This window comes from Talpa europaea (assembly GCF_964194135.1).
Source record: "Talpa europaea genome assembly, chromosome: 15".
In the NCBI taxonomy this organism is placed as follows: domain Eukaryota; kingdom Metazoa; phylum Chordata; class Mammalia; order Eulipotyphla; family Talpidae; genus Talpa; species Talpa europaea.
In genome coordinates, this window is record NC_140083.1 from 1,987,613 (window position 1) to 1,999,889 (window position 12,277).

Below are 12,277 nucleotides of genomic sequence, written 5' to 3' on the forward strand. Positions count from 1 at the left end.
CGGTGCCCCCAGCCGGAGGGAAAGCAGGCTTTAGGGCCTCTGTGCTCAGCAGGTCTGGGAGGGGCCGGTGGAGGGGCTGCCCCCGGCTCCCTGGCCTGGGGGGCGGAGGGGCTGAGACCATGTAGGTCACGACCCTGCCCTGGAGAGCCCAGCGGTCAACTGGGAGTTCAGTGCCAAGGGCAGGTCCAGGTGACCAGAGGGACACCCAGCCCACTGGGAGGGACCGAGCAAGAGTTCCCATGGGGGTGAATCTACTGATGTCCCCCAGGATGTGGTGTGGAGGATGATGGGGGCTCCTTCCAGAATTCCCCCAGCCTGCGAAGCCCGGTCTTAGCCCCTCCGTGCCCCGACTCTCCCGCACCCGGGTCAGGGCATTACCTTCGGGGCGAGCCTTGGGTTTCTTGAGGCCCCCGTCCAGCATCAGCTCGAAGGCGAAGGACACGTTGTGGACCTGCCGAGGAAGCAGGAGTTGGCGCCGCCCGGTCCCCTGTGGTGGCCCTGGGTTCCTCCCGAAGGGGTAGGCAGGCAGGCATGGGAAGACGAGCCTCTGCAGGGCCATGACCACTGTCCAGGGGCCGGGCGCCAGGGGCAGAGGGCGGAGGGATGGGGCAGGTGTGCCCAGTGCATCGGGTCATGACCCGGCCTTTCCCCCAGCAGCACCTGCGCCTCCTCCCACTGCCACCAGCCTGACCGTCCACTTCGCACGACAGGCTGGGGCTGACCCAGAGGGGGACACACAGCCTGGCCAGGACGGGGAGCAAGGCGGAGACAGGTTCGGAGAGCGCGTTCGCCCCAACGCCAAAGCCGTCAGTCCACCACAGGGCGTCCCCACGGCTCTCTGCCGGCCACGCACACGTGCCCATTGCGGACCCCACGGGAACACGGCGCCGCGGTGGCTCCTTGCTTTCCTGGGGGTCACTCTAACTGCAGTGCCATTTGGTGGGTGGTTTCAGTTTCTGAAAGACGCACTTAGACCCCAGAACGAGCTGTCGGAGACAGTCCCCGCAGCACGTCACCCAGCACCCGGGCCCTGTGGGGCGCAGCCGCACACGCACCTTCTGGTCGAAGCTGTCAGGGGTCAGGTAGAAGTTATGCAGCGGGACGAAATAGTCTTCCAGGAGGCCCATGAGCAGGACCAGGTACACGCCATCTGCAAACTGGAGACACAGAGACGCCGGAGTTGGGGAGTGGGCTCGCCCGCCCCAGAGGGGGCAATTGGGGAGCTGTCCACCCTGCATTCACGGGAGAGCCGGCGGGGGGCGGGGTCCTCAGTGCCACACAGGGGGACGTGTACATGGCTGGAGCTGGAGGGAGGCTGCTGGACAGTCGGCAGCTCTGGAACCACGCAGCCCGGCCATGGTCCGGTCCCCCCACTGCTGACATGGGGAGAACACCGGCCCCATCTGCAGGGAGGGTGGGGAACACCCTGCACACGGGGGCCCGAGCCCCTGCAGGCTGCCCCTGCTCTGGTGTGGGTTCTGCTCCTTGACCTGGTCACCGGCCGTGCTCGCAGAGGGTGGATGAGACCCGCCAGGTTCCCCCGCTTGGCATGAGGCTCTGTGGGTGCCGCACTCTGAGCATCCCCCTCCAGGGATGGGGTGTCCATGGGGAAAGCCCTGCAGGCTACAGCTTGTAGCGCACCCCTCCCATACCCAGCACCAACCCGCCCCCAGGAGGAGCCAGAACCAGCAGAGGAAACAGCTCTTCTGCAGACCAGACCCTGGGGCGCGGCGGGCAGCGTGACTGGCTGAGGGGAGGAGAACAAGGTGCGGAGGCCCCTAGGTGGTGCCCGGGGAGGACACCCTGGCTCGGGGCCCTGCAGCAGAGGGTTGTGGGGACCGGCCCTGGGGTCCGGAGCTGCACTGCCCAGTGCCGCCACTGGCCACGGTCCCTATTTAGTTATTGTTTTAAACACCGGTCTTGGCTGTCCCTGACTGAGTCTTTCCTGTGGCTCCATCACATACAAATGAAACCAACTGTTTCAACCATTTTCAAGTGCGCAGTTGACGCAGGTTAAGCACAAGCACAGGCTCTCCGGAGCGCCTAGATGTTTTAAACATTAAAATACAAAACTCAGCCCCCATCACACTGGCCACATTTGCCGGTGGCTAGGGGCTCACACGGTGCAGAGACAGACCACTTCCACCGTTCCAGAAAGTTCTTTGGCTCAGCTCCGGCCCAGAAGATTGTCATAGCCAACAAACGGACCAAGTGAGGGCTGAACCCCAGGGGTTCTCCAGCTCCCTGACACAGAGGCCCGGGTGGCGAAGAGAGAGCTTGCAGGAAGGGGACATTTTCATTAAAAACAGCAGCTCCCCGTTGGCCACTGAGGCCCCGACTTCAGGATGGAAAGTCTAAAGCACAAGTGTCCAGCATGGCAAAGCCCTGTCCTGGAAGGGGACGGAGGGGGAGCTGAGGAACGAAGCCAGGAACAGAGGGGAGCAGAGGAGCATGGCCACGTCTCCCCGGGGCCTCCCCAGGCGGCTGCCAGGCCCCCACTTAGCGTGACCTTTAACCTGCACGTCACATCTGTCGGGGCCCAGACCTGAGGCCCAGACCTGAACATCCGGGTTCTTGCCTGAAGCAGGTACTGAATGTTAGCTCGAGTGAAGGTTTCAAGTTTCCTATTGTGACGACTGATCCTTTCCCCCTGCTTGCTACTGTGGCTTGTTTGCATTGGTGGTCTCTCCTTGCTAGAGATAACGAGAGACCTCCTCCTCTGAACCCTATATAACATTGTACACATTCCTGAATAAATGAGACTGGCGATGATCCTGGCTTTGTCTCCACTCCTCGTGTACCCCTGTCCCATACCAAGCCCCTGCTTCCTCCCCCGGGTACCCCGTTGATTTGCCCGGCTGGCCCGGACAACACCTATGCCTCGACACTGAAGAAAACACTTTCTCAGCACCTTTGGAGGCCAGGGGCATCTCTGCAGCCAAGTGCGCCGGGTGCACTGGTTTCAGCCGACAACATCTAGCCAGCTGGGGGGGCAGGGATCCCTGGCAGAACCCCCCAGGAGGAGCCAGCACACCCAAACAAAATGGCTCTCTGGCCTCCACTGACCCGTGGCCAAAGCCCCCAAAGTTGCCCCTAAGGCCCCACTCACCTCACCTGCCCAAGTACAGGCTGCAGGCGGAGGGCACACCTGCAGGCAGGCTCAGGCAGGCGGGGGCAGCCCCCCGCAGAAAGGAAGGCACAGGGAGGGACGGGTGCCAGAAGGTGGGGGCTGGGCTGAGAGGGGGTGTGGAGTGGCATGGCAGCAGAAGAGGGGTCCCCGCCATTTCTCTCATGCAGGAACAGGGGTCCCGAGACAGACCCTGTGCATCTGCGTCCCCCAGAGGCCCCGAGGAGGCCTGTGATGCCAGCGTCGCTGTCCATCATCAACACTTGATCTGCATTGTGCTTGATCTGCATTGTGCTCACAGCACCCCCTGTCTCCAGTCAGCGGGGTTGAGTGACTGGCTCAAGGTCACACAGCAGAGAAGGTGCCCAGAATACAAAAGCAGATTCAAACAGGAGGGAAAACACACAGAGATGCGCGCGCGCGCCTCTGACTTCAGTGATGAACATAGTTGAAAAAATACCCCGATTCCTTCCTTTGTAACAACAGAAAGCAAAGTTTCTGCATTTCTGTGGCCTGGGGTGTTCCTGGTGGGGCAGAGGTTAAAGTGCTTCTCAGACACGACCACAGCGTGCGACGGGACAGGGCCCTAGAGCGCGGGCGGAGGCCATCGCGGATGGCGCTCGGGGCAGGCTGCGGCGCCTGTGGGTGACGGGCGAGACCTGCCGGCTGGGCAGAGTCCCCAGGAGCAGGGAACGAGCACCCCGAGACTGGCTTCACCAAGGGCAGTGCAGCCTCGGAAGGCAGCTGTGGCAGGTGGGGGCAGCCCTACAGCAGAGAGGGCTAGACGGGGCGCCCCCGCGCAGAGGCACCCACACACACTCAGGGCACCACATCTCGGAGCCGCCGTGCCACGGGACCCCCCACCGGGTAAGGGACAGGTGTGTGCACCTGACACAGCCAGAAAACACACCTCAGCCTCTTACCGGGTCGGGCTTCCCTGGAGAGGCCGAGGGGAAGGCTGTGGGGAGGGAAGAGGACTTTCCTTTGCGAGGAGCAGCTCCTGGGCCGCTAACACAGCGGCAGACACGGCCACGCGCACCGTCAGGAAACATCCCAGCAAAACTAAACGCGTTTGCAAACGATACAGATAAAGCGACACGTCGCAGGGGCGCTGTGACTGCCCAGCCCGGCCCCCGCGCGCCCGCTGCCCACACGGAGACCGGGCCCCGCGGGCACCGTGCAGCAGAGAGCTCCGGGTGCGGGACGCAGGATCTGTACTTGCTGGGCTGATCTGCATTTTCAGACATTTCTACAACGAACCTGAATTACTTTTTTAATTAGAAAGGCAAATGAGGGAAGCGAAGCAAGCAGGCCATGAACGCCGCCGCCCGGGGGTTTAAGGAGGATCAGGCGTGTGCTGCGAAATCTGTGCCGGGGACTAAGACGCCAAACCCCAGCGCCCAGCTAATCCCGAGAAATGACAGTTTGTCTCTAATGCTCACCGCGCGCCCGCGCCCCTGGGGCTGCCTGAGCTGTGGGGGCGGGCGGGGGCGCGTCTTAGGGTGCACATCAGCCACTTGGCCACGGTGCTGGGGGAGGCCGCGTGGAGAGCGGGGCAGAGGCGGACACGCGAGGACATCTGGACAGAGAGCCTGCACTTGCCGAGGTGGGGTGGGCACCTGAGGCTGACCTCCCCCCCGCAGTGTGTGGCGTCCTGGCGCGAGTGCTGGTGAACAGGCTCTCTGGACAACCAAGCCGGCGTGTGGTCAGAGAGGAGCCTTGCCAGACATGGCGGGTTTACAAAGGGGACATGGACACACCAGTGTTGGGGGAGGGTGCAGGCAGGGGTCGGGAGGTCAGGAGCCTCAGGGCCGCCGGAGCCCCCACCAGTAGACCGGCAGCAGGCACCCCTCCACGCAGGGTGCCTCCAGGAAGCAGGACATGCTTCTGCAGCTGACTCCAGCCCGTGGGGTCCAGTGCCCCGGAAACTCAGGCAGCGGCCTGGGGATGCCAGCGTGGCGGAGCCCGGAGCTGCTCCAGCCACACGGACCAGAGCCGGTTGAAACCGCCAGGAGAAAGGAGCCTGCACTTCAGGACACTGCTCACCTGGGCCTCCAGTTCTGTCACCTCCAAATTCAGCTTGTTCAGGTGCTTGTTCACAAAGGTGATGAGAGACTGTCAAGGCAAAGGGCACAGGCACCTGCATGACGGGCCCTGGCTCCAGGGTGGCACGCCCGGCCCGGCCGCAGGGCTGTGAGGCTTCCTGACCTGTGCGGGCTGAGCGGCAGGCCCATCCAGGAGATGCTCACACAGCAACCCGGGGTTAAGGGGTCGTCCTGCCCCTCCCCGCCACCCCCCCCACTCTGAGCTGGAGTTCACGGGATTCTCCCCACCCAGCAGGCGCCTGGGCGAGGCTCAAGGGCCGCCCCTGAGCTCCCGTCTGGAGACAGGCGCCCCAGAGCAGACACCGTGCCCAGCCTCCGCGCCGGGCTGCAGTTACGCTGCCGGGCCCACAGCAGGCATTTCGGGGATTTCCAAGATTCTCCCACCTTCTTCCCAGCATGGAGCTCACACTGCAAAAGGGCCCGGGCAGGGAGGGACGCGGCGGGGCGCTCACCTTCTTCACCACGCTGAGCTTGTCCGGGGCGTGGTCGAAGAGGGTGTCGAAGGCGTCCCGCTCTGCGTGCACAGGGGACAGGGACGAGGGGAGACGCTCCCGCCGGCTGCGCTGAGCCCCCCGCCCGCCCGCCCGGGTGAGGCAGCTCCCGATTCCTCCGGGCTCAGCCTGGACTTGTTCTCCCCGGGAATCCTGTGTCCCAGCTGGGAGCGACGGGCGGGCGCAGCGAGGCGCGGAATCCAGGGAGAGAGGCCCGAGGCTCCCAACCCAGCTTCTGTCTTCTCACGTGAAATACATGGACGTCCGCCCCCCACCACCCAGGACTCGCGCCGACCCCCCTCGCTCCGGTGCCCCCGCCTGTCTGCCAGAAGGTCCTGCCGGCAGGGCCCACCTCCCCTCCTCTTTGTCCCTGCTGCCCCCGACCAGCCCCAGCCCCTCACCCCGGACAGCCACGGCCTCCAAACATCAGCCTCCTCCACCCCCTGCCACTCCCGGCTCCTCCACCCACCCTCCCGGGTGCAGCGCAAACTGGGTCATTTCCTCCCCTTCCTCCCCGACCCACTGAAGCGCGCCAACAGCTTCTCATCACTCTTAAAATCCCATGACCCAGGGGGCTCCACCACCCAGCCTCACCACCACCCAGACTCACCACCACCCTCCCCCACGCGCTGGCCGTGGGGCCTTTGCACCTGCCGTCGCCTGCCTTACTTCCTCCTGGTTGTTCGCCCTGGCTCTGAGGCCCCACCTAGAACACCCTGGTCCCTAAGCTGTCCTCTTACCCCAGAGCACCTGGTCACGGCACGAATCACTACTAGTGCATTTCATTTTTGTCTGCTGCATATTACCTGGTCAACTGCCAGTCCCCGGGCTGGGTCTGCGAGCCCACTGCTCCCCGCAGCGCCCAGCTCCCTGAACCGGACAGGCCACAGCTGTGCTCAGCACAAAGGCATGGGCAGAGACCCCGCTCCAAGATCTCTGCAGCGATTCCTTCTGTGTGCCCCACGTCTGCCTTCTCCCTGGGTGGGCCAGTCCACATGCCCACCCATTCAGGCTCCTGCCAGGTGAGCGCTCACCTGCCCTAGAGGCCAGCGCGCCCTTGGAACTCACCCAGTGCCAACCTTCCCTCTCTGAGGCCCCCAACACCAGGGCTTAGAATCAGCAACAGGGAGGGACGGGGCTGGGGGCCAGCCTGACACCGCTGGGGGTGGGGGCATGTGGAGGCAGGCCAGACCCCAAGCAGGTGGGCCAAGGTCTCCACAGTGGACACAGAGCTCTGGGAGGCGCTGCCAGGGCAAGGGGAGAGGAGGAGGAGGGCATCTGGGAGGCCCAGTTGCCAGGGCTCCTGGGGCGGTCACTGCGCAGAGGTGCTTCCAGCAGAGGCGCCCCCAGCAGAGGCGCTCGGGCCCAAACACAAGGGGTGGGAGAGGAAGGTCCTCCTCCCGCAGCCTGGGGTGACCAGGAGCCAGACTGGAGCTGGCACAGGGGCTGCCTAGCATCACCCGAGAGGACGGGGGAAGGAGAAGGCAGGTCAGGTCCTGGGTGGTTACCCCGAAGGGGAGCCAGGTCCCTGGCAAAGTGTCCCAGCCCTCGTCCCCCAGCCTGGCCCGCAGGAAGGTCTCAGCCCCAGCCCGGCCTTGGGAGCCGCCTCCCGGTCTGGGGGTGCGGGGAGAGAAGGGGTGTGCGCGTGCATGACACGTAGGATGCGGTCTGCGCAGGCACACGTGTGCACCCCCGGGGGGGGCGGTGCAGCCAGGTCTGTCTCCCCAAAGCCCAGAGCACCAGCAGGCCCCGTCCAGAGGGCTGCCCTCCCCCGCTTTTCTGCGGCAGCAGCTGTAAATTATATTTATAATCATCTAAGTCAGACTAGACTCAATAAGAGTCAGCTAAGGGGAGGAAACAAAGCGAAATCTTTACAAAGCAAAACACAAACTCTGGCTGCAGCGCGAGGAGCAGAGGCGCTGACGTCAGCGGGTATATTTAGCGGGGCCACCGCTGGGCTGCACACTCGGGCGCGGGAGGCGGCCGAGGGCCTGGAGGTCGCTGCCCGGGCCCGGCTACGCGCCCCGGAGGCGGGACGGAGCAAAGTCATGTCCTGGCACCTGCCCTGGGCCCGGCCTGGAACCAAAATAGGCCTGGGTTCAAATCCTGGCTGCCGTGACCTTGAGCAAGTGGCTTCTCTTCCTGAACCTGCTCCCTCTCCTGTGAGGCGGGCGTAAAAATAGACCCTGGCTCCCGCGGCCGTGGTGTGAGGGAAGAGAGGGTAACCAGGGCCACGCGCCGGGCCTGGCTGCGGGCACTTGGCTCACCAGCCACCCCAGCCTTCCCCCTCGCTCCCCACAAGCTCTGGGGCAGAGGGCATCCCTGCCTGTGGAGAGGCACAGGCTGGGGGAGGCAGGGGGGTAAACTGAGGGGGGTAAACTGAGGCGGCAAAGAGAGGACAGGCTGACAGGCTCCCCCAGAGGCCAGAGAAGGCTGCAGAAAGGGCTGACTCAAGGGCATCGTGGCAGGGCCACGGCAGGGCTGCACTGGTGCAGCCTTCAGAGAGGGCAGCTTGGTCCAAATAAAGCTGTTCATTTGGTCAACCCCACACTCTGGAGCTGGAAGACTGCGCCCAGGCCCTGGGTGCAATCGCAGCTCCGGCGGCCCCGGGGCAGTGAGCCCACGCTCCCACCTGGTCTCCTGAGCTGACAAGGAAACAGGGGTGTAGGTTCTCCCATCTGCCGCGGGCCCCACCACTCCCCACTGACACCCAACTCAGAGGCAGGCGGAGCTTCGGTGTCATTTTACGTTCCAGCCGCTCCCCTCATGCTCTCCGCCTGTCCCTGCGACACCGACACCGAGGGGGCCCAGGGACCGAGGGCTGGGGAGCCGAGACAGGCTTTATGGCAGCGCCTTGGCGTCTGCTGGGGCAGGAAGAGGCAGACGGGCAGCCCAGCTGGGGGAGCAGCATGCCCAGGAGGCCGGGAGCCCCAGAGCGGGTTCCAGACAGCGGCGCTCTAGAGAGGCTGAGGGGGCTGCGTCAGGGTGAGGGTGATGACAGGGATGGGGCATGGGGGGGACCCAGCGGAGTGTCCCCAACAAGCTCATTGGCAGAAGGGGAAGGGGTAGGAGAGAGGCCAGGAGAGAAAAAAGAAAACTCCCCAGAAGGGGCTCTGACAGGAGGGTCCCCTGCGGAGAGGCAGCCAGCCAGCCGTTGCCATGGAGATGAGGCTCAGGTGCCCAGCTCCCCTGGGCAGAGACAGGCGGTCCATCCCAGCTCAGCGGGGAGGGGGTGGGGGGAGGCGGCTCAGGAGGGGGCGTCCTGGCGCAGCGTGGACCCTCCCGCCCAAGCTCAGCGTGCTCACGTGCAGAACTCAGGCCAGAGCCCCCCACTGGCGACGTCCAGGGCGGGCACCCCTGAGGACGGTGTGCCCGGCGTTCCGTGGACCAGCTCTGGCCGAACCCCCGAGTCACGCCACCCCCGGCTCTCCCTGGGGCCAGGTCCTCCCGGCTCTGCTCTCTCAGCCACCCCGTGTTCCACAGCCCCCCACTGAGCTGACCACCCTCACAGCTCCACACGCCCACCCCAAGCACGGCAGTGAACTCCACAGGAAACGGACAACGCCGGCCATGCCGTGTCCCCTCCGTGCCTCTGCAGTCCCACGTGGCCTCAGCCTCACAGGAGCGACAAGGAGGCGACAGCAGGGTGTGGTGTGGCCCATAGGGCCTCCACGCAGACCCAGGGCAGGGCCCACCTGGCCTGGACACTGGCCCCTGGGGTGTCCCACAGAGGACTGGGCTGGGCGCCTGCCCCGCGGACACCTGGCCCTCAGCTGCTCCCACAGCGCAGCAACCAGTGCAGGAGGTTTCCTTTTCTGCCTGTTTCTTTGTGTTTTGTTTTTCAATAATAAAGACATTAAAAAGAACTGAATTGCTACTTAAAAAGGAAACAAATGGTGAAGACTGTGAATTTCCCCCACACGGCTTGGGGCCTAGTTAAAGCTTAAGGGCATAATTGCTGCATTTTCTCACGTTCCAGACGGTCTGGAAATGAAGAGCCACATGCCCTGCCACACACAAGCCAGGTCCCGCAACACCCTGAGGTCACAGAGCCAGCCGGCCAGGCCCCTGCAGGACTAGGGTGGGCGCTCACCCCACAGCCAGGGGACCGCTCCGGGCCAGGCAGGGAAACTTCCGTTTCTCCTAACAGCGGCCGTCACCAGGGGCCCAGGCGCCGGGCGGGGCGCGTTCTGCTTGGAGACATTCCCCAGAGCAGGGAGCCTGGCTCCACGGCTGCTGGCCACGGCCGGGGCTTCCAGCCTGCGGCTCCCGTCTGGCGTCCAGTGTCCGGATGGACCTGGGGTCACAGGTGGCTGTGTGTGACCCCCTCCTCTTTGGGAAGCCTCATGAACACTGACAGCAATAACCAGCCCCGTGGCAGGTGGGTCGGCGCCAGCCTCACCGCCCCCAGAAAGCCTTCTGCCCCACGGAGATCCATCCTCTTTACAGGTGGAGCAGCAGGGTGAAGGGCCGGGCTGCCCGCCAGGGGACACCTGGATGTGGCGCAGACTCGGGACAGCACTTCCCAGGAAGAAGCCCACCTCTTGTCCTGGCACCCCAGCCCGGGCCACGTCCAGGCACACCCCTGCCACACCCCACACCAGCCCCCCACCACCTGACCGCGATGCCCCTGGGGGGGCGGGGAGTCGGGGGCGACACACTTTCCTGAAGACTCCAGAGCTTCAGGAGCAGAGAAACCCTCACAGGGTCCTGCCACAAGCCCTCCCTGTATGACTCCCCCCACCCCGCCCCAGAGCACCTGGACTCCGAGGCAGCCCCGGAGACACCAGTGACCTCTATTACCCCATGCCCAAGCACCCCACCTGGTTACTTACCAAACCGACCCACCATCATCCTACAAAAAAGAAGAGAGAGGTCAGGGGCTGCTGTACAGAGGTCACGGCTGTGGAAGGGGGGCTGTTCTAGGAGCCCAAGTTCCCCTCTGGCTGCAAAGTGGGGCCCCAAGGACTGCTGAGCACTTGCTGGGGCACAGCAGCATGTCTTTACCTAAACCCCTAAATCCCCCTTTCATACTCCAGAGACACTTCAGTCGGGGGGTACAGAAGGTCCCCCATCAGGCCTTGACCCATAGACATTCAAATAAAAGAGTGCAAGTGACCCCAGGGCCAAGTTTTGGGGGTGAAGAGATGCTCTTTCAGGGAGTCACGAAGCTAACAGATCCGAGGGGCCACAGGCCACTCGCCTTCGGGCTCGCGGGCAGGGCCCGGCCGGCCTCCTCCACAGTCCACCCAGAGCACGGGGCCTCCTGCACCCACCTCCCGGATTCCTCTAGATACAAGTCCTTGCTTAGTAAGGTGCCTCGAGCACCTGCAACGTGCAGGCGTGGAGATGCAGAAACAGGCACCCCTCGGCCACCAGCACCCTGTGGTCCTGCCCGTGACACGCATGGCGAGAGGCTCATGGCCAACATCCTGACAGCCGTGATGAGCACCCAACGTGGGACAGATAGGAGGTGCAACCCGAATGACAAGGAAGGCAGCCTCTCCTGCTTATGATGAGGGAGGGCTTCCTGGAGGTGACCTCAGCACTGCCTCGGGCTGGGCAAGATGCCTCTGAGGCGGATCCCGCATCCAGGAGGCTGAGTGTCCAGAGGCCTGAAGCCAGATGTGGCCGAAGGCAGGCGACCAGGCCTTGGTGGTTTCGGCAGATCATCTGGTTGTTCCATCAGGCCCCTGCCACATTGGGGTGGGAGAGAGGAAACTCTAAGCCAGGGGACTAGCTGGCCTGTGCTAGGCCCTGCTCCCCCCTCCTCCTCGTGGCTGCATGGCACCTGCCTCAAGCTCCCAGGACTGGAGGTCACTTCCTAGGGACACACTTTTCTCACCGGCTAAAAGCACCACCCCTCTGGGAGAGGTGCCAACTCTAGGACCCCCTCCCTGCGAGCATCACGCACAGTAGGCCCTCTGGTCGCTGTGAATTAATGAGGCTTCTTGCTCTGGTCACAGAGTCCCTCCCTCCCACCCTGCCCTCTCGCCCCAAACAGACACAGCTTCTTCCCAGTCCATGCCCACCTGGCTGTTCCTGCCAGCAGGGGTGTGATCCCCTGCTGTCCCCCACTCTCTGCTCTGGGGTGGCCTTGTGACGTGCTCTGGGCCACACAAGGCAAGGACACAGCCTGGGGGGTCCCAGCGGCCTGCAGCTGCCCGTTCATCCCCACAGAACCCCGAGAGGCCCCCAGGAGATGGCCCAGTCCAGCAGGATCAGAGACACACCAGGGGGCCACCGGGGGGACAGACGTGGGAGAGGCCACCCTGTGCCACCCAGTCTCAGCTGAGCCACCAGAGGCACCTGTGCCCTGACCAGCCCAAGACCCCACTGGGCTTCCCCTCAGGGAAGCCCACCCAGCTGCTGACCCACTGAACTGCCCACAGTGATGTGGCCGCTGGAGCCTCCCACCCAGGGGCTCGCTGCGCAGCGGACACGAAGCTGCTCCCCACTCCTCACGCCGGGCAAGCTGCCTGCCCCGACTGGCCGCCCACTGCGGAGGCCCCACCAGGCCCAGGCCCTCCCGCCCTTCAGGCTGGAGCAGATGT

At 64.3% G+C, this 12,277-nt stretch overlaps 1 protein-coding gene across 1 annotated transcript in view; it reads right to left on the bottom strand.

Annotated features, from left to right (window-relative positions):
• The window catches only part of PARVB (parvin beta), a gene marked incomplete at its 5' end in the record, with an annotated part of 55,776 nt that overhangs the window by 1,242 nt on the left and 42,257 nt on the right, over positions 1-12,277 (bottom strand). Inside the window, 5 exons of the mRNA XM_084255329.1 lie at positions 379-451; positions 1,056-1,157; positions 5,174-5,242; positions 5,685-5,746; positions 10,559-10,578. Of these exons, the coding sequence (XP_084111455.1) occupies positions 379-451; positions 1,056-1,157; positions 5,174-5,242; positions 5,685-5,746; positions 10,559-10,578 (326 nt within the window). The remainder of the gene's footprint in view (positions 1-378; positions 452-1,055; positions 1,158-5,173; positions 5,243-5,684; positions 5,747-10,558; positions 10,579-12,277) is intronic.